Raw genomic sequence first — 20,631 nt, forward strand, 5'->3', positions numbered from 1 at the left:
TGGATCTAACGAGACCCACGTGGGCTGGAGGAACCAGAATAAACTATTGATCTGTGATTTCATATCAATAACCAGATGAAAAGGATGCTGAAATAACTCCCTTATGATGGTGATCAGTAAAAAGTGCTGAGTCATGCTTTGTTAGGTCTGTCTGCAAGACCACAAGATAACTCCTGTTAAAACGCTGGTTTTCTGAATGGAGTCTGGTTGATGGTGCTAGGCTACGCTAACATTGTAGCTGCTCCATCAACACTCCATATAAGGTAATCTAGACATAAATACAGCAGAGACCTTGTTGTTTGGACCACAGACAGTCTCTGGTTCCTCCACATAGTCTGGTCTGGTCTCTGGACTAATGTGAGCTACTACCTAGACCTCTGGGGGACCACAGACAGTCTCTGGTTCCTCCACATAGTCTGGTCTGGTCTCTGGACTCATGTGGTCTACTATCTAGACCTCTGGGGGACCACAGACCCAGGAGACAAGATCTGGTCCTCCATTTAGGATTCAGCCACGTTTTTTCACCATTTTATTGGACGGATGAATCAAGCACAGATATATTGCTAAAGAAAACAGTCCTGCAAAGTATAGAAAACATATTTAAGTTACTTTTTTATAATTTTACATCAGTTAAAAATGCATTTCAGGAGTTAGGATTTAAATCCTACGAGGTCAATTCAGAGGCAAAGAGAGACTTTTGAGTATTGCATGACATATATGGTATATAATATCCAGAGAAACCCATCTAGTGATATGGAAACGGATCTGCAGGGATTAGGATTACGACCAACACCCGCTGCTGATTCATAGCTGAAGGAAAAGAACCGGCGTCATTAACGAAAGGACGCCACTAATGACGAATTTCATCTCTTCACCTTCCATATGAAGCACGAACCGTGTTGCATGATTAATATAATCTAAACGTTCCAGTGTCCGATGCCTGCGAGCTTACCTCATGTAGAAAATCTGCCCGAATATTCAACGTCCACCATCTGTACATGTCGGGATTATCTTTATGAAGGACGTTGATTTTCTGCTATGAGGTTCATCTGCATACATTAATATAGACGCGGCAATGAAATGAATGTAGCGTTTCATTCCATCAAAACCCATGGATCTAATTAGGAGTATGAATAATTAACCCTCTAATTAATAATAATGAATAATTAACCCTCTAATTAATAATTAACCCCATCTTTAAGAGGCTGATTTAGAGAGAATGAAGCTAAAACCTTAGAATGGGGACACATGACCTTTACAGATAATCCCACTTTATGATAATCCCAGTGCCAACAGAACCTGTTGTCATGAAGTTTCTGCTGTATTTGAATATTTCTCAGGCATCAAAATTCAGTTCTGAAAAGTGAAGCCAAACCTGAAGTGCCTTAAACATGCATTCTCTCTGCTGGCCACCAGGGGGCGACTCCTCTCTGGTTGTATAGAAGTCTATGAGAAAATGGTCCTACTTCTCTCTGCTGGCCACCAGGGGGCGACTCCTCTCTGGTTGTATAGAAGTCTATGAGAAAATGGTCCTACTTCTCTCTGCTGGCCACCAGGGGGCGACTCCTCTCTGGTTGTATAGAAGTCTATGAGAAAATGTTCCTACTTCTCTCTGCTGGCCACCAGGGGGCGACTCCTCTCTGGTTGTATAGAAGTCTATGAGAAAATGGTCCTACTTCTCTCTGCTGGCCACCAGGGGGCGACTCCTCTCTGGTTGTATAGAAGTCTATGAGAAAATGGTCCTACTTCTCTCTTGATGTATTATCTCAGTAAACATTGTAAACATGAGTTTATGGTCTCAATCTCTAGTTTCAAGTCTTTTAGCTGTATAATTGAACCTTGAATTAGTCGGTCTCCATATTAACCCTTTCATTTTACTGTATAAAATGAGCTACAGTGACCTCTAGTGGCCTCTAGGAGAATCACAGCCTCGTGACATTTTTACAACCACAAACTAGAGGCCGGGGGACGTTCAGAGGACGGATGGTTTTCGTAGGTTTACTGACAATAAGGACGTTTGATCGCCATCCAATCACGGGAAAATGCAGAAAAAGATACCAAATCTCAGACTTCTTCTGTGGTGTTCCTCAAGGTCCTGCTGTCTTAATCTGGGATTTTGGATCATTTTTATGAATTCTCCACTGGTTAAAAAAAAAGGTGTAATTTTGCACTAAATGTGTGTAAATAAATGTATCAACGCAAATATTTGATACTTTCAGAATGTATTTTAATGATTTTTTTAATGAGTCATGACTCAAACACAAAATAAATCTTCAGGTTTCCAGCTTTAAAATGAATTCCATCACTTCTTTGTGGCGTCTGCTGTTGACCTGGTATCTCTGGTATCTCTGATATCTCTGATCTTTGACGTCTATGTGAGTCCACGAGGGTTTTACTCTGTTTCCTTCCGTTCAGGTGATAAACTTCAGCGCCGGCGAGCTCGGCCACGGCCAGAACGAGTTCACCAAGCGGGTGGGCTTCAGCGCCGCCATGCCCTCCGCCAACCTCTCCATCTACATCAACAACACCCAGGAGTCCGACTCGGGGCAGTACCTGTGCTCCGTCATCATCCCCGGCAGGACTGGCATTTTCGGACAGATGCATCTGAATGTCAAAGGTAACGGTCCGCGGCGGTCGCAGGGATTTTCAAAGGTCAGGTCCCATCGGAGCGGCGCGGCTCACACGTTTGTAGGTTTGATTTCTTAGGTTGGAAGTGTTATATTTATAGAGATGTGCTGTCTGAGGGATCCGTTCAGCTCTGAGGTCATCACGTCGCCCTCCAGCAGCAGATCAGGGATCACAACATTTCCTTATTATTTTATTTTTATGGCTGCCGTCCTGAAAAGTCTCAGATTTAACGAGTTCTTTATAAGGTGACTGATCCTGTATCCATGTCCCCCCCCCCTCCCAGTCCCTCCTGCCCCCCCAGTCTGCACCATGACAGGAAACCCCGTCGTCAAGGGCAACGTGACCCTGAGCTGTAAGTCCGGTCACGGGAAACCCGTCCCGCAGTACAAGTGGACCAAGGCTGCACCCATGTCCGAGGTCTTCTTCGCCCCCATGCAGAGTGAGTATTAAACTCGCTGAACCTTCCAGAAGTATCTGTTGCCGTGGCGACTGCATCCACGTGGCGTCGGAGAGGCTTCCATCTGCCATTAGGCATTTCATTTGACGATTATCTCGACGAGCATCAGAACAAAATGACACTAAAGCATTGAAACAGTGAAAAACAATCAAACAATCATAAATACGATGATCATAAAGTAGAAATAAAAGCTCTATTTTTTATATGATAACAAGCTTTTTAAATTCACCTCTGATGATATTTTACGATTATCACCAACATCTACTTACTGTGTTTTTTTAATTGCTTTCCAAGTTAGATAGTGTTGGTTCTGCAGTCATCTTGATATAATAGAGAGTAATGTTTTTTTAAATCGACTAATTACCCTTCATAGCAATTAGTCTTAACGAGCAGCGAGTCATTCTAGTTTTTTCCCATACGGGCAGACAAAAGTACTTTAACCTCATCAGCATGATTATTAAATTCATTGATATTTTTATTTGATATCATTATATAATATTCGAGATTGAGCATTCATCTAAACACTGTGATGTTATTTTCTAGATTCATATAACTGCTCACAAAGGCAAGATTTTTTATACTAATTAATTCAAAAATAAATGTTCCTGTTAAAACAGAACCCATCAGATGGAGTTAAATCCTCGTTGTGGGTCAGACAAACACGATCATCGGGTTTTAGAAGCTCCATGCTGCATGTTCCGTGCTGCATGTTCCGTGCTGCATGTTCCGTGCTGCATGTTCCGTGCTGCATGTTCAGTGCTGCATGTTCCGTGCTGCATGTTCCGTGCTGCATGTTCAGTGCTGCATGTTCCGTGCTGCATGTTCCGTGCCCCATGTTCCGTGCTCCATGTTCCGTGCTGCATGTTCCGTGCTGCATGTTACGTGCTGCATGTTCCGTGCTGCATGTTCCGTGCTGCATGCATGTTCCGTGCTGCATGTTACGTGCTGCATGTTCCGTGCTGCGTGTTCCGTGCTGCGTGTTGCATGTTACGTGCTGCATGTTCCGTGCTGCATGTTCCGTGCTGCATGTTCCGTGCTGCATGTTCCGCGCTGCATGTTCCGCGCTGCATGTTCCGCGCTGCATGTTCCGCGCTGCATGTTCCGCGCTGCATGTTACGTGCTGCATGTTACGTGCTGCATGTTACGTGCTGCATGTTACGCGCTGCATGTTACGCGCTGCATGTTACGCGCTGCATGTCCCGTGCTGCATGTTCCGTGCTGCATGTTACGTGCTGCATGTTACGCGCTGCATGTTACGCGCTGCATGTCCCGTGCTGCATGTTCCGTGCTGCATGTTACGCGCTGCATGTTCCGTGCTGCATGTTCCGTGCTGCATGTCACGTGCTGCATGTCACGTGCTGCATGTTACGTACTGCATGTTCCGTGCTGCATGTCACGCGCTGCATGTTACGTGCTGCATGTCACGTGCTGCATGTTCCGTGCTGCATGTTCCGTGCTGCATGTTACGTGCTGCATGTTACGTACTGCATGTTCCATGCTTTGCATGAAATCCTCTTTCCAGAAGCAGACCAACCAGCGCGCTCCTCAGCGCGCTCCTCTCGCTGCTTCCACGTTGCTGCTGTTGTTGTTGTTGTTGACGTACTTTGCAGATGACGCTGCATCTGTTTCATACAACAGGACTTAAAGGCTGATTGATGAGTATTGAATTAACTGCTTTGATCTTTTGGCCCTCGTCTCTTTGTAAGCAGAAAAGTCCTGGTCGGAGTACTCCCGCTGATTGTGCTCTGACCCGGAGTTTAGTTCCTTTTATTTATTCTACTGTTGGAGAGACGGGACGATACGGGATTTTATCACGAGAAAATAACCTCACCATAAGTTCATCTAGTGGAATTATTTCATTTTTCATTCAAATGTATATACAGAACAACATATATACATCACTTTATTTTCTTTAAATAAAAAAATTATTCTAATATTATATATATATATATCACCTACACATATGACTTAAAAAAGCGATTAGCTTTCACGTTTTTTAAAAATGTATTCATCCTTTTAATTCTGCAGGCAGATCTTATGATTATGATTCCTGATAATCTGATTTAATCACTAAATAGGATTCAGAGTTTGAGTCAGAATTCCTCTGTCGTCATTTTAACAGCTGTAAAAAATCTGCACTGTCATTGTTAAATCATAATAAATATTAGGTGTATTTTAAAGCATCAGAGGCCTCCAGTTGGATGTCAGATCATCGTCAAATTATCTGCGACACAATAAAAACGATTGATTCCAATATCATATTAATAATAATTAATCATAATAATAATTAAAAACAGCACAAAGTATGTTTAAGAACCTAAAGGCAAATTTTTTACAGGATAATATCGTGAATCGCAGTTATTTTTTTCCTGCATAATTGTGACATGAAACCTTATTCTCCGGCACCGGCATCACACACACACACACACACACACACACACACACACACACACACACACACACACACACACACACTCACACACTCACACACTCACACACTCTCACACACTCTCACACACTCTCACACACACACACACACACACACACACACACTCTCACACACACACACACACACACACACACACACACACACACACACACACACTCACACACTCACACACTCACACACTCTCACACACTCTCACACACACACACACACACACTCACACACTCACACACTCTCACACACTCTCACACACACACACACACACACACACACACACACACACACACACACCCGAACCCTCTCTCTGCTGATCCTCTCTCAGCACTCCTAATTTCCTGTCGACCTCGGCGTCTAATCTAACAAGCTCCATGTCATTACTTGATCAACCCTCTCAGAGCCTCCAAGATAAGTTGGATTTGGGACTTGGCTCCGCCCCCTCCGCTCTGCCCCGCCTCCTCCCCTCACCTCATTCATGCTCTCTCTCTTTCCCTCCTCACCAACTAACCCCAGAATGGAGAGCCTGTCCTCAGCCCATGCTTGTCCTCGGGTTTATGGGTAAAGTGTTCACTCATTCGTCTCGTTTCCCAAACCTCCGTTAATCTGCAGAAGAAAAGAAAAGCTTTAAAGCAAAACAAATCAACCCAATTTGTGTGCATGCTTATGGGATTATGTTTATTACCGTCCAATAAAAAAGAAGCTCAGTGTCAAAGCAGATTATAATCCTCCTCACACGTCCGTTGATTAAATCATCAAACTGTGATGTCGGACTCTCGAGGAATAAATCCATAATGAGGATTTTTACATTTTAATATGAGACTTTTTCTCTCAAACAGGGTTGAATTTGTTCTTTAAATCTTTTGTTATGTGTGTGTGTGTGTGTGTGTGTGTTAGATCCTGTTTGAAAACACTTGAATGTTAGTGTGGTGTTTTCAAGGTGTGGAAAGTGCTTGGATTTAGACTAAAGGTCTTGAAATGTGTGTTGTATGTGATGACATCTATGATAGAACAGAGAAAAGAAGATCTCCATATCTGAGGGACTGAAAACAGCATTTTGTGACATTTCTTTATGAAAAATGACTTTTGATGATGAACAGATGATGAAAATAGTTGGTGATTATATTTCTGTGGATCTGTTAGTGGAATTAGTTTTCCTTTCATTTGTGGTCCTTCTGTAAAAAGCTGTCTCCAAACATCATGTTGGTTGTTTAGAGGACAATAACATCTCATTTAATGTGATGAACAAGTGACATAATAAGTAGACTGAATACTGACCATTGGATTGGTACAAATATGGAGTTTACCACAGCTGGAAGGGGCTGGAAAAGCATGGAAATACACCTGGAAATGCTTGGAAAGTGCTTGAATTTGACTTTGGAGATGGTGGAGGAACCCTGATTCATATTTTAAGATAATAAGATATATAATATTTGTGCTGAGGAGCTCTCGTATCCATGAATCACGTCCGCCGTGTGTCGGGTGACCTTGCAGTGAGATATGAATAATAAAGCCCCTCCCCCCCTGTTCTCCAGTCAGCTGACGTCGTGCTTATCCGTCACAATTGGGTTTTAGTTCCTGCAGCTGGTTTTTCCCCCGATGTCGGCGGATTAAACAATCAGAGAGGGATGAGTGCGTATCACACCGTTTTATTTTGGCGCTCCTGCTTTCTGTTTTGATTTTGTTTCTGGATTTATTTCTTTAATTCTCCGGTTGAAAGGTTAACGATAAAGCTGTGATCCTGTTAACGAATACCAGCTGGTTTTAATTTCACATTTTAATAATGTGTTGTTTTTTTTATCACATGTCTGACTTTTTCATTGTTTTGGTTAAAGACAGATTTACTTCCTCCATTCATCTACTTCTTGATTCACCTCACAGTTCTACAGTAAAGACGTGGCAGGTTGATTTGCCATAAAGTAATACAAATATAAATGACTGATAATAATATTTATACAGATCTTCAGGTAGTATTTTAACTGACCCGCCCACAAATATCCGATATCCCGAATATCGTAAAGATATTTTAGTTTGACTCGTAACTTCTCTCAGGTCAGCCCGTGTGTCGACGTGTGTCCAGCAGGTATTTCCTGACGTAACCCCGGCTCTACGAGTTTGTGCGCGGCCCTGAGGCGGGCTTTGCTTCGGATAATTCTGGCGCCCGCCACAGGATGGCGCCCTAGGCACCCCAACTTTGAACTTGACCTCTGACTTTTCCTCCGGGATCATTTTGGATGTATCTTTGCGTCGTATGACTTTCCTCTCCGCGGGCATCGACCCGGCGACGCTGGGCGCGCGCCGCCGCCATTAAAACACACACAACACCTCATGTTCCCCGCGAAGCAGCGGATGAACGAGACGTCTCAGATTGGATTTCACAGAATTCGTTGTGATAAATCCCTCATAAAGCTTGTTTTATGTTTCTGCAACAACACGGCGTTTTAAAGCTGGATGTGCCGAGAAGGAACAGATTGTGTTGAATGGACACACACACACACACACACACACACACACACACACACACACACACACACACACACACACACACACACACACACACACACACACACACACACACACACACACACACACACACACACACACACACACACCTACCTTGGGGAGCGAGAAGATATTAAACAAAAAAACATTGTTCTGCAGCAGGATCCGTCTGAAGCTGGACGTGAGCCAGGATGATAGTGGATTAAAATCTGGATTATGAGCGACTAATGAGTCGACACACTGATACGTGTCACACACACACGACGGCATCACGCTGCAGGAGCAAATGGAGGAAATCTGCATTCATTTATTTATCTAATCCGTTATGTCACCGGCCGACTGCTAACGATTAAATAGATTTATTTATCACAAAAAACGAGTCCCAACAAATCAAATCAACTCGTTAGATTGATTCTTTTCTGTTAGTTTGTGTTGTTTCCTTTCATTCACGTTGTAGTTCAGTTTTAAACGACAGAATCCTCACAGTAGAGTTGTGCTTCCTACTTGGGTGATATAGTTCCCGAGTGTGTAATCTCACAGTGTTTCTATGGACCTGTACGGCAGAGGTCTTCAACAGGGGGTCCGGGACCCCTAGGGGTCCTTAGAGGTACTGCAGGGGGTCCCCGAAATGACATGACCCTAAACATTTTTATTTAAATATGTCCAAACATAAGCAAATATAAATCCTCCTGTTTGTTTAATATCATGTTGAGAAATTGTCTCTATAGGCCTTGGGGGTCCCTCCACTGGGTCTCTATCAGCCTTGGGGGTCCCTACTGGGTCTCTATCAGCCTTGGGGGTCCCTCCACTGGGTCTCTATCAGCCTTGGGGGTCCCTACTGGGTCTCTATCAGCCTTGGGGGTCCCTCCACTGGGTCTCTATAGGCCTTGGGGGTCCCTCCTGGGTCTCTATCAGCCTTGGGGGTCCCTCCACTGGGTCTCTATAGGCCTTGGGGGTCCCTCCTGGGTCTCTATCAGCCTTGGGGGTCCCTCCACTGGGTCTCTATAGGCCTTGGGGGTCCCTCCTGGGTCTCTATCAGCCTTGGGGGTCCCTCCACTGGGTCTCTATAGGCCTTGGGGGTCCCTCCACCGGGTCTCTATAGGCCTCGGGGGTCCCTCCTGGGTCTCTATCAGCCTTGGGGGTCCTTGGCCTGAAAGCGTTGAAGACCTCTGCCGTACGTTGTGATCGTCTCACGATGCTAACTGTGCGGTTGTTCCTCAGACGAGCGCCACGGCACCCTGCGGCTCAGCAACCTCACCAAGAGCATGTCGGGGAAGTACATCTGCCGCGCCAGCAACACGGCCGGCTCCGACAGCTGCACCATCAACCTGGAGGTCATCACCTGTACGCGCCACGCTTCCACTTCCTGTTTCGTCATCATCACACACACACACACACACTGCTGAGTGTTTAACGCCGAGTGTGTGTACGTTTTTTTTCCCAGCATCCAATGCGGGCATGATCGCGGCGGCTACGCTGGGCTCCATCGTGGGCCTGGTTGCCATGGTGCTCTTCTTCATATTCATCCTGAGGAGGAGACGGGACGGCGAGGAGGAGATGGCCAACGAGATCAAGTGAGTGAAGTAAAAGCACATTTACTCGAGTAATTATACGTTTTGAAGTACTTTGTTTATACTCAAAGCTGAAAAAGGATCAATCTGATCATATTAAAGCTCTTTATGACATCACCAGAAGCAAAAATCAATTTAATTCATAAAAGAGTATCAAGATGTTTTCCACCTTTTAAACCAACAATCTGAGCCTCCTGTATGTGAGTTATTACTGAAATATGTTGTATATGTTGTTTTTAGGAAATGGTTTTTAATACTTCTGGTTCTCTGTATTTCAGAAGTAAAAACTTGTATTTTGACATACTATCCTGACAGATACATTATAGATAATCAATATAATTTATTGTTTTGGATTAAAAGCATAAAAGTAGCGGCACCACGACCGGCTAAAACGTTAAAAACAGGCTTTACATGCGTTTGTCAGTATGTTTATTTATGTATTAGTATCTGAATATTTGTGCTCCCTTGCTGTATATTTAAACTATGAGACTGTGTTTAAGTGTATTTCCTTGTTCTGTGATTTATTTCTATTAATGATGAGGTTCTGCTTCCTCCGCCTCAGGGAAGACGCTCAGGCACCGAAGCGAGTGTCGTGGGCGAAGAGCAACACCGGCTCGGACATCATATCCAAGAACGGCACGCTGTCCTCCATCGCCACGAGCCCCCGCCCCCGAGACGCCCACCAGCCCAACTTCCACTACCCGTACTCGCCCACGCCGGCCTCCGACGCCGGCTCGGTGATCAACGCCTACCAGCTGCGACCCGGCGAGGCCAACACGCTGCAGGGTCTCCCCGGCTACAACGTGGGGGGCACGCCGTTGCGCAAACACAGGGGGCCTCCCAGCACCAACGGGGGCCCGCCGCAGCTCCTCAGGGGCCCCGCGGTCGCCATGCCCAGCAGGACTGAGGGGGCTCAGCCTCAGGTGCCGTCGGCACCGCCACCGCCGCCGGTCGCGTCGCCACAAATCAGCTCGTCCACGCTGACGCGCATGGGTGCCGTCGCCGTCATGGTGCCGGCTCAGAGCCAAGCCGGCTCGCTAGTGTAGAGCCGCGGCCAATGGCGGCCCCCAATAGGGTACCCAATGGCGGCCAATGGTGGCTCAATGGTGGCAAGAGGAAGTATGCCTTGACATTGAAAGCACTTTCTCAGGAGAAGACGTCCCGCAGGTTCCTGTCAGTTTTTCTTTTTTTTTTTAAGAAATCTATTTTTATTTCCACTCGTATAAAAGAGATCTTCTGGGATTTTAGCGTAAATAAAAATGACGTGTTTGGAGAGAGTCGTGTTACTTAATACGGTATGTTTACCGTAAAAAAAGAAAAGAAAAAAAATGAAGTTCAGTTTTATGCGGTTGCAAAAATATGTTTTTGGTAACAATTTGTATAAAAAGGAAATGTATACAGATTTAGTTCTTTTTTTATGATTTTGTTCGTACGGCTGTGTGTGTCACGTTTCAGTCACTTCTCTCAGGCTAACTGCACTAGTTCAAACATCACGATTCAGGTATTTCAACCCTCCTCGTAGGTTTAAATAAAATAAGCCAACCTACTGCTAACGTTAACGACGTCGAGAGAGCATTTAACGAGTTCATCGCCTGCTATGCTAGTTGGAATGTAACCAAAAAAATAGCGAGTTCAACACGATGTTTCTTACTATTTCGTTCCAAAGGTGCTTGGTCTGACTTGATGATGTATTTACTGTGAACATACGAGGCCATTGTTTCCACGAGATCATGTTAGACCAGCCTTCCTGCTGACGGTCTTTGTTTTGGTTTTTCTTGTATATAAAATAAAACACTGGAAATATCGTGGCAGTGAGTCGATGATGCCCCGAAAAGACGACTTTGAATGCCGTTTTGATTGATGATGATTTTCAATAAAGTGTTCGAAGTGTCAAGTCATGTTAACAGCTAACTGGCTAACCGCTAACAGAACTACTAGTCCACACACTAGCTAACCGCTAACAGAACAACCAGTATACACTGGCTAACCGCTAACATAACTACTAGTAGACATACTAACTGCCAACAGAACTACCAGTACACACACTGGCTAACCGCTAACTGAACTACCATTACATGCACTGGCTAACCACTAACAGAACTACTAGTACACGCACTGGCTAACCGCTAACAGAACTACCAGTACACACACTGGCTAAGCGCTAACTGAACTACCATTACATGCACTGGCTAACCGCTAACAGAACTACTAGTACACGCACTGGCTAATCGCTAACAGAACTACTAGTACACACACTAGCTAACCGCTAACAGAACTACCAGTACACACACTGGCTAACCGCTAACTGAACTACCATTACATGCACTGGCTAACCGCTAACAGAACTACTAGTACACACACTAGCTAACCGCTAACAGAACAACCAGTATACACTGGCTAACCGCTAACATAACTACTAGTAGACATACTAACTGCCAACAGAATTACCAGTACACACACTAGCTAACCGCTAACTGAACTACCATTACATGCACTGGCTAACCGCTAACAGAACTACTAGTACACACACTAGCTAACCGCTAACAGAACTACCAGTACACACACTACCACTAACGGAACCTAGAGATCTGCAGTGCAACTTTCTAGTTATTCAAACAATTCACATCAAATAATAAATAATTCCCAGTTAAGTGAGATTTCCGGTGACAATAAAAAAGAAAAAATCGTTAAAAATATTTTATTTGGAGTGTGATCAGTTGACATAATGCTCAATCATTGCAAATAAACATAACTCACATGTTCTAAGTTGGGTAACGATACAGTAACCTCTCTTCACAACTCTGCATCCACACCAGCAGCAGGAAGTAAAATGTGCAATCTAAAAAGTGCTAGTTACCAAAAAAAAAATTGGTTGCATGGCAATGTTGGTAAGGCGGTCGGTCCAGACTAAAGAACATTAAAAACCATTTGATAGATTTGAGAAAAAACACAATGTTCTACTGTTTTACCCCAATGACCTTTAGAAAACCTTTACGATGTGGAGGGTGTTTAAACAGTCACACAGTAACAAACCGGAGAGGGGGACCAAAACAACATGGCCACCAGGAGATCCATCATCAAGACTCTGTCAGCAAATTTCGGGAAATGATCATCTTCATCACCTCGTTTGAGCCTTTTAGGGGAAACGAGAAAATGAGCACGTTGAATAAGAAGCAGGACGTATGTGGACATTAGTTAAACATCTCGACGCTCACCCTCCAGGATCTGATGGACTCGGACGTCCCGGACAAACTGCTGCACCGCGTAGTCTTTGAGGTAACCGTAGCCGCCGTGCATCTGGAGCGCATCGTTGCAGATCTGTCAAGTGAGAACGGCGGATTAATACAAGATTTTTTTTTTTTAGGTTTTTAAGATTATTTAATTGTTTATTGAGTTTTTTAAGATTATTTAATTGTTTTATGATCATCTTATAATTAAACAAAATGCTCCCGTTTATTTACTCACGTTGAAGCATTCGTCCGTGGCGAAGAGTTTGGCCATGGAGCAGAGGGAAACGGCGTCGGGCCGGCTCTCCTGCAGCGCCGTCGCAGCTTCGCGCACCAGCACACGTGACGCCACCAACTTGGTGGCCATTTCTGCCAGTTTGAACTGGAGGAACTGGGAGACGGAGGAGGGAAACAGGATGGGTTCAGCGTGGTTAATCCTCGGGATGTCGGCCCGTCGTAGCGGCTGTACTCACCTGGTTGTTGGAGAGCGTCTCTCCAAACTGCTTGCGTACCAACAGGTGATCCCTCGCCAGCTGAAGGCAAGCGTGAGCCGCCCCAAGGGAACAGGACGCTGGTGGGACAACGTTCATATGAGCAACATTAAAAGCAACTTCTTTGCAACAGCAATGTTCAAACAATAGATTGGTTGGTCACATAGTTAGAAAATGGACTGTGAAATCAGTTACACGGCAATATATCTAAAGCTCACTTTTCAAACATCCGAGCCTCCTCTCTCCTGTTACACCCTGCAGGTGTAACAGACCCTACAGGTATAACAGACCCTGCGCAGGTGTAACAGACCCTGTAACAGACCCGTCAGGTGTAACAGACCCTGCAGGTGTAACAGACCCTGTAACAGACCCTGCAGGTGTAACAGACCCGTCAGGTGTAACAGACCCTGCAGGTGTAACAGACCCTGTAACAGACCCGTCAGGTGTAACAGATCCTTCAGATGTAACAGACCCTGTAACAGACCCTGCAGGTGTAACAGACCCTTCAGGTGTAACAGACCCTGTAACAGACCCGTCAGGTGTAACAGACCCTGCAGGTGTAACAGACCCTGTAACAGACCCGTCAGGTGTAACAGATCCTTCAGATGTAACAGACCCTGTAACAGACCCTGCAGGTGTAACAGACCCTTCAGGTGTAACAGACCCTGTAACAGACCCTTCAGGTGTAACAGACCCTGTAACAGACCCTGCAGGTGTAACAGACCCGTCAGGTGTAACAGACCCTGCAGGTGTAACAGACACTGTAACAGACCCTTCAGGTGTAACAGACCCTGTAACAGACCCGTCAGGTGTAACAGACCCTGTAACATACCCTGTAACAGACCCTTCAGGTGTAACAGACCCTGCAGGTGTAACAGACCCTGCAGGTGTAACAGACCCTGCAGGTGTAACAGACCCTGTAACATACCCTTCAGGTGTAACAGACCCTACAGGTGTAACAGACCCTGCAGGTGTAACAGACCCTGTAACAGACCCTTCAGGTGTAACAGACCCTGCAGGTGTAACAGACCCTGCAGGTATAACAGACCCTGCAGGTGTAACAGACCCTGCAGGTGTAACAGACCCTTCAGGTGTAACAGACCCTGCAGGTATAACAGACCCTGCAGGTGTAACAGACCCTGCAGGTGTAACAGACCCTTCAGGTGTAACAGACCCTGCAGGTATAACAGACCCTACAGGTGTAACAGACCCTGCAGGTGTAACAGACCCTGCAGGTGTAACAGACACTGTAACAGACCCGTCAGGTGTAACAGACCCGTCAGGTGTAACAGACCCTGTAACAGACCCTGTAACAGACCCTTCAGGTGTAACAGACCCTGCAGGTGTAACAGACCCTGTAACATACCCTTCAGGTGTAACAGACCCTACAGGTGTAACAGACCCTGCAGGTGTAACAGACCCTTCAGGTGAAACCCTCAAAAAGTATGTTTTACTGCTTTTGAATGAAACTTATAAAATCTATAAAAAATGAATAGTTCTGCTTTAATGTTAAAAACATTAAAGCAGAAACACATGTTCATTTTTTTTAAATGTAGTTTTTATTACACTTTCAGCAACTTATACAATCGTATTCACAATTTCACCTGCTGTCCCCCCCCCCCCCCCCCCATTTTTCAGCTGTACCTATGGTTTACAGATAATTGAACAAAATAAGATTAAAAATAAAAAATAAATTAAAAGAATAAATATATATAAATAAATAGGGGGGGGGGGGGGGAATATTTCTCTTTTTTAAAGATACATAAACTACAGAAAATCCATTATCTATTACTTCCCATTAACTGAACGATTCCTATTGTCGTTGCCATGGGGATAAAGTACATGTTTGCATATCATTTAAATCTCACCGATGTTGATCCTGCCTCCATTCAGGCCTTTCATGGCTATGGTGAACCCTTGACCTTCCTCGCCGAGCCGGTTGGTCGCCGGCACGGCACAGTCCTCGAAGATGACGGCCCGGGTCGGCTGTGAGTTCCAACCCACCTGCAGGCCAGAATGTGATCGTGAGTGACTCACTTCCACCATCTAGTGGCGACCTGCTGACATACATGTGAATTTACCTTCTTTTCCTTTTTGCCAAAGCTGAGGCCCGGCGTTCCTTTCTCCACCACCAAACAGGAAATGCCTTTAGCTCCTTGACCTCCAGTTCTGCACATCACGACGTAGACGTCGGTGTCTCCTCCTCCGCTGATGAAGGCCTGAGGAGTCACAAAGACGAGGCACTGATACCGGATCTGGTCCCGTAGAGGACTCGTGTAAAACCACTTCCATACACCTCATCAGTGGAAATGGAATAGTATAATATTATCCATCCTATCCATTTACATTTGTTAAGAAACACATATTTGTATCGCATCACATATAAGACATCGTAAGCAGCTTTTCTTGTAAAAAATTATCAAATAATATTAAGATAATAAGATTATCATAAATCATAAAGTTTCCCAACACAAATACAGGATAAGTACATTTTTTTTTAAAAATTAAAAAAAGTGTATTTTTCTACTGTATCAGGCTCATTTTCACTTCTCTACCACAATAACTAGGCAGCTCGTTTTTTTAATATTCATTTTAACAAACTCTGCTGCATTTGTATCAGGAAAACAAAAAGTTTGAATGTTTAAATGCATCAACAGCATCATTTTTAATTTGTCGGTACATCGCTAACATGCGTTCCTGGATTCAGTAAAACCATTAAAATCCTGTATCATCCAATATCTAGCTAGCTGATAATTAAAGTGAAGTTTGCTACAACTCTGACTGCCCTGGCTCAGGAACACTTAAGGTGGACTGACCTTTAAGGTGGACCAGCGCTATCCTTTGACTCTTACATAGCTTATATTAATTTTTTTAATATTTCTTTTAACAAACTCAGGAAAACATCTGATAAAAATATGTTTATGGTACTCGGTACTGAAATATACGTACTCTGAAAAATAAATCGGAGTTGGTAGATCCCTAAGACGCGTTTGTTTTATAGAGAAAATCGTTCTTAACGCCACGTGATGCCGTTACCTTGGACCCATTCAGGATGTAGTGGTTGCCGTTCAGCCGCGCGGTGGTCAGAAGGGAAGCTGCGTCGCTGCCGCTGCCTAGAATCAAAGATCACATGGACGCCAAGATAAATCACCGCCATCACAAACCATGAATTACCTTGAAAGAGGCAGCACATGTTCCTGACCTGGTTCAGTGAGACAGTAGGAGGCAAACTTCTCCATGGTACAGAGATCAGGACAGAACCTGTCTCTCTGCTCGGCGTTGCCGAAGGTGTCGATCATCCAGGTGCACATGCTGCGAACCAAACGCACCACAGCTTCACCAACGACGTCAGAGGGCAAAGTTCATTTACCGTTTCAGAAAGCTAATAAAATACAGGGTCAAACATCTCTATTTATTTAAATGTATTTATCCCTTACTTATGCAGGGAGACATTATGATTTATTATCATCTTATTTAATATTATTTACTTGTTTAAGATTTAATTGTTTTATGATCATTTTATTTAAGATTTAATACATTTTTAGTTTTTTAATATTTTTTAATTGTTTTATGATCATCTTTTAGATTTTTTTTTCCAAATGTAATTGTTTAATGATCATTTTATTTAAGATTATTTGTTTGTTGTTGTTGTTTTTTTAAGATTTCTTAATTGTTTTATGATCATCTTATTTAAGATATTTTTTCAGATTTGATTGTTCTATGATCATCTTATTTAAGATTATTTAATGGAATTTCCTATTTAATTATGCGTGCATCTGTGATGATGTAAACACATTTTTTTTAATAAAAATGTAAATTTATTCCACTGTGTTTTTGTGCCATTTTAAGATTTTAAGCATATTTTGATGATTATGGGGATGCAAGTTATTTTTGTTCATGTCATATGGCAGCGGCGCGTACTTGTGGATGCTGATGTACGCCGTCGTGCTGACGCATCCCGTGGACAGCGCCTCGAAGATGACCGACGTGTCGAGCCGAGAAAGCCCCGACCCCCCGACGTCCGGCTGGACGTAGATCCCCCCGAAACCCAGCTGGGCGGCTTTTCTCATCGTCTCCACCGGGAAGATTTCCTGGGGGGGAAAAGGAATGACAATGCAAAGATTGATGATGTTGAACTATGATAAACTATATTTATTTCTGCAATCTAAGAGCGACGCACCTCCTGGTCCCACTTGGACATGTGTGGAGACATTTCATTGGCGGCAAAATCAAACGCCACTTTTTGAAATTCCTTCTGTTCATCTGTGAGTCCGTAAGCAGCTGTGGACACGAGAGAGAGACCCACATGGATGACGCTACACGCACAGAGAGACAGGTAGACATACAGACAGACAGGCAGGAAGACAGACACGCATGTGTATGTTTATATCCTGAAGGCAGACAGACATGCAGACAGACAGGCAGGAAGACAGACAGGCACGTGTGTGTGTGTGTTTTGTCCTGAAGGCATAGATAGACATATAGACAGACAGATAGATACACAGAAAAACTTTATGTAAATATTCAGTGAATCTACGTATACGTACACACACGTACACACACGTACACACACACACACACACACACACACACACACACACACACACACACACACACACACACACACACACACACACACACACACACACACACACACACACACACACACACACATATCCCAGATGGAGACGGATTAGTGAAGATTAGTGAAGACACACATATATATATATAAATATAAAATTATAATATATATAATATAACGATGTAAAAAGAATTCCTCTCACAAACGCCTCCGATCAGAGGGGCAGTGCGAGCCTGACCAATGACAGCGGACTTCTGGGTGACGTTACCGACTCTGTTGTCTGCACCTTCCCTTACTGCTCTCGTGTTCCGGGACACTTACGGTCGACGCAGGACGCGAGTCCGCGTCTCTGGGAGCTCCTGTCGAAGAACAGCCGATGGCTCCTGTGGACGCTGGAGGCCAGCCGCGCCATTCTGCACAGAGGTCCGACCGCCGCCATGCTACCGACGCGTTATGTCACACGCTGCTTCCGCTGCTGGGGTTTATGAAGCGCAGCAGCGCCACCTGCTTCTTCTTCTTCTTTTTATTGGCGGTTGGCAAACAACTTGTGGTGTATTACCGCCACCTACCGAACTGGAGTGTGAATCTGAATTAACTAGAGCTACATTCTAACAAATAAACCCGTAGATTTTAGGAACTGAAAAACAAAACCGAAACAAATGTGACCAGGATCCATTTCTTTAACATGTGAGGAGAGCTTTTCTTTCTTTAACAGTGATATAAGGATTGTTCTTTGCTGATGATAGTGTTGCATTACATGCTCTACAGTCTCCTGGCTGCTTCTGCACTCACGTAGACCATCAACATGTTTACCAATTATGACCAATGTGCTATTGAGTCTTGACCAGTCTCATAGCAGCGCCACCTGCTGCTTCGGAGTGTGGAACACTCTGTTGTCCGACTTGACGGCGTTTGGCTATAGTCTCTTTTATAGCCCACCCCCTCAGACACCTGCAGCTCTCGTCTGCGTGATAAGTCAAGTCAAGTCTAAGCTAAGACCATCCTGTACAAGGCTATTACTAATATTTATTGGCAATATTTCATACTTTATCTGTTTTAAATGTTTATACCTATTTGACTCTTCTCTTTCTCTTATAAAGCAACTGTAGCTGTACATTTTCCTGATTCTGATTCTGATTTCCACAGATATTTATGAACAAATATAAATAAATGCGAATATGGTCGCAAACTACAGATAGCGTCTAACAGGATGTAACTTTTTCTGTGACTTCCTGTCAAATCATCGAAGGCCGATGAAACAGTCCGACTGGAGCAGCTTTTAGGCTCTGCCTCCTGCCCCCGCTGCTCTCGTCTACTTTGGCATGATGTCAATGTGGCACTGTGGCGTAGTGTTAAAAGCATTGCATCATGGGTAATTTCAGCAGAACATGTGGGAAAGACCTGCATTTCAGAGACTTCTGCCTTGAGCAGGTTGATGCTGGTCTCCGAGCTCTGCCTCATCTTGGCCAGGTCCTTTTGGTACCCGTCCTTCAGTTTCTTCTTCTCGTGGACGTGTTCGTCGCACTTCTCCTGCTCCTCCTGGGTCTGAAAACCTTTCTTCACGTAGAACAACTTGTATCAGAACCTTGTATCAGATCGTATCTGTATTAGATCGTATCTGTATTAGAACGTATCTGTATTAGAACGTATCTGTATTAGAACGTATCTGTAATAGAACGTATCTGTATTAGATCGTATCTGTATTAGATCGTATCTGTATTAGATCGTATCTGTATTAGAACGTATCTGTATTAGATCGTATCTGTAATAGATCGTATCTGTATTAGATCGTATCTGTATTAGAACGTATCTGTAATAGAACGTATCTGTAATAGATCGTATCTGTATTAGAACGTATCTGTAATAGATCGTATCTGTATTAGAACGTATCTGTAATAGAACGTATCTGTATTAGATCGTATCTGTATTAGATCGTATCTGTATTAGAACGTATCTGTAATAGATCGTATCTGTATTAGAACGTATCTGTAATAGAACGTATCTGTAATAGATCGTATCTGTATTAGAACGTATCTGTAATAGAACGTATCTGTAATAGATCGTATCTGTATTAGAACGTATCTGTAATAGATCGTATCTGTATTAGATCGTATCTGTATTAGAACGTATCTGTAATAGAACGTATCTGTATTAGAACGTATCTGTAATAGATCGTATCTGTATTAGATCGTATCTGTATTAGAACGTATCTGTAATAGAACGTATCTGTAATAGATCGTATCTGTATTAGAACGTATCTGTAATAGATCGTATCTGTATTAGATCGTATCTGTATTAGAACGTATCTGTAATAGAACGTATCTGTAATAGATCATATCTGTATTAGAACGTATCTGTAATAGAACGTATCTGTAATAGATCGTATCTGTATTAGAACGTATCTGTAATAGATCGTATCTGTATTAGAACGTATCTGTAATAGATCGTATCTGTATTAGATCGTATCTGTATTAGAACGTATCTGTAATAGATCGTATCTGTATTAGATCGTATCTGTATTAGATCGTATCTGTATTAGATCGTATCTGTATTAGAACGTATCTGTAATAGATCGTATCTGTAATAGATCGTATCTGTATTAGAACGTATCTGTAATAGATCGTATCTGTAATAGATCGTATCTGTATTAGAACGTATCTGTAATAGATCGTATCTGTAATAGAACGTATCTGTATTAGAACGTATCTGTATTAGAACATATCTGTATTAGAT

The 20,631-nt window shown here is 43.6% G+C and overlaps 2 protein-coding genes across 4 annotated transcripts in view; one reads left to right on the plus strand and one right to left on the minus strand.

The window, feature by feature from the left end:
• Window positions 1-10,716, plus strand: part of esamb (endothelial cell adhesion molecule b) — a 35,690-nt gene extending 24,974 nt beyond the window's left edge. For 2 of the 3 annotated variants that reach the window (XM_084019660.1, XM_084019658.1), the window contains exons 3-8: window positions 2,416-2,617; window positions 2,912-3,067; window positions 6,042-6,086; window positions 9,249-9,371; window positions 9,472-9,601; window positions 10,161-10,716. In XM_084019660.1, coding sequence (XP_083875786.1) covers window positions 2,416-2,617; window positions 2,912-3,067; window positions 6,042-6,086; window positions 9,249-9,371; window positions 9,472-9,601; window positions 10,161-10,644 — 1,140 coding nt within the window. In that variant the 3' untranslated portion in view covers window positions 10,645-10,716. The remainder of the gene's footprint in view (window positions 1-2,415; window positions 2,618-2,911; window positions 3,068-6,041; window positions 6,087-9,248; window positions 9,372-9,471; window positions 9,602-10,160) is intronic. The other variant, XM_084019659.1, reaches the window with a different exon arrangement.
• A 1,566-nt stretch (window positions 10,717-12,282) lies between these two features.
• acad8 (acyl-CoA dehydrogenase family, member 8) lies at window positions 12,283-18,379 on the minus strand. Its single transcript, XM_084019617.1, has 11 exons — window positions 18,220-18,379; window positions 17,497-17,597; window positions 17,238-17,407; window positions 16,519-16,628; window positions 16,353-16,429; window positions 15,398-15,535; window positions 15,185-15,320; window positions 13,299-13,396; window positions 13,064-13,216; window positions 12,814-12,916; window positions 12,283-12,731 (listed from the first exon to the last, which is right to left on the minus strand). The coding sequence occupies exons 1-11, from the start codon at window positions 18,335-18,337 to the stop codon at window positions 12,676-12,678; spliced, it is 1,260 nt and encodes a 419-aa protein (XP_083875743.1). The 5' UTR covers window positions 18,338-18,379; the 3' UTR covers window positions 12,283-12,675.
• Window positions 18,380-20,631: the final 2,252 nt, after the last annotated feature.

This window comes from Eutrigla gurnardus (genome assembly GCF_963514095.1).
Source record: "Eutrigla gurnardus genome assembly, chromosome: 10".
Lineage (NCBI taxonomy): Eukaryota > Metazoa > Chordata > Actinopteri > Perciformes > Triglidae > Eutrigla > Eutrigla gurnardus.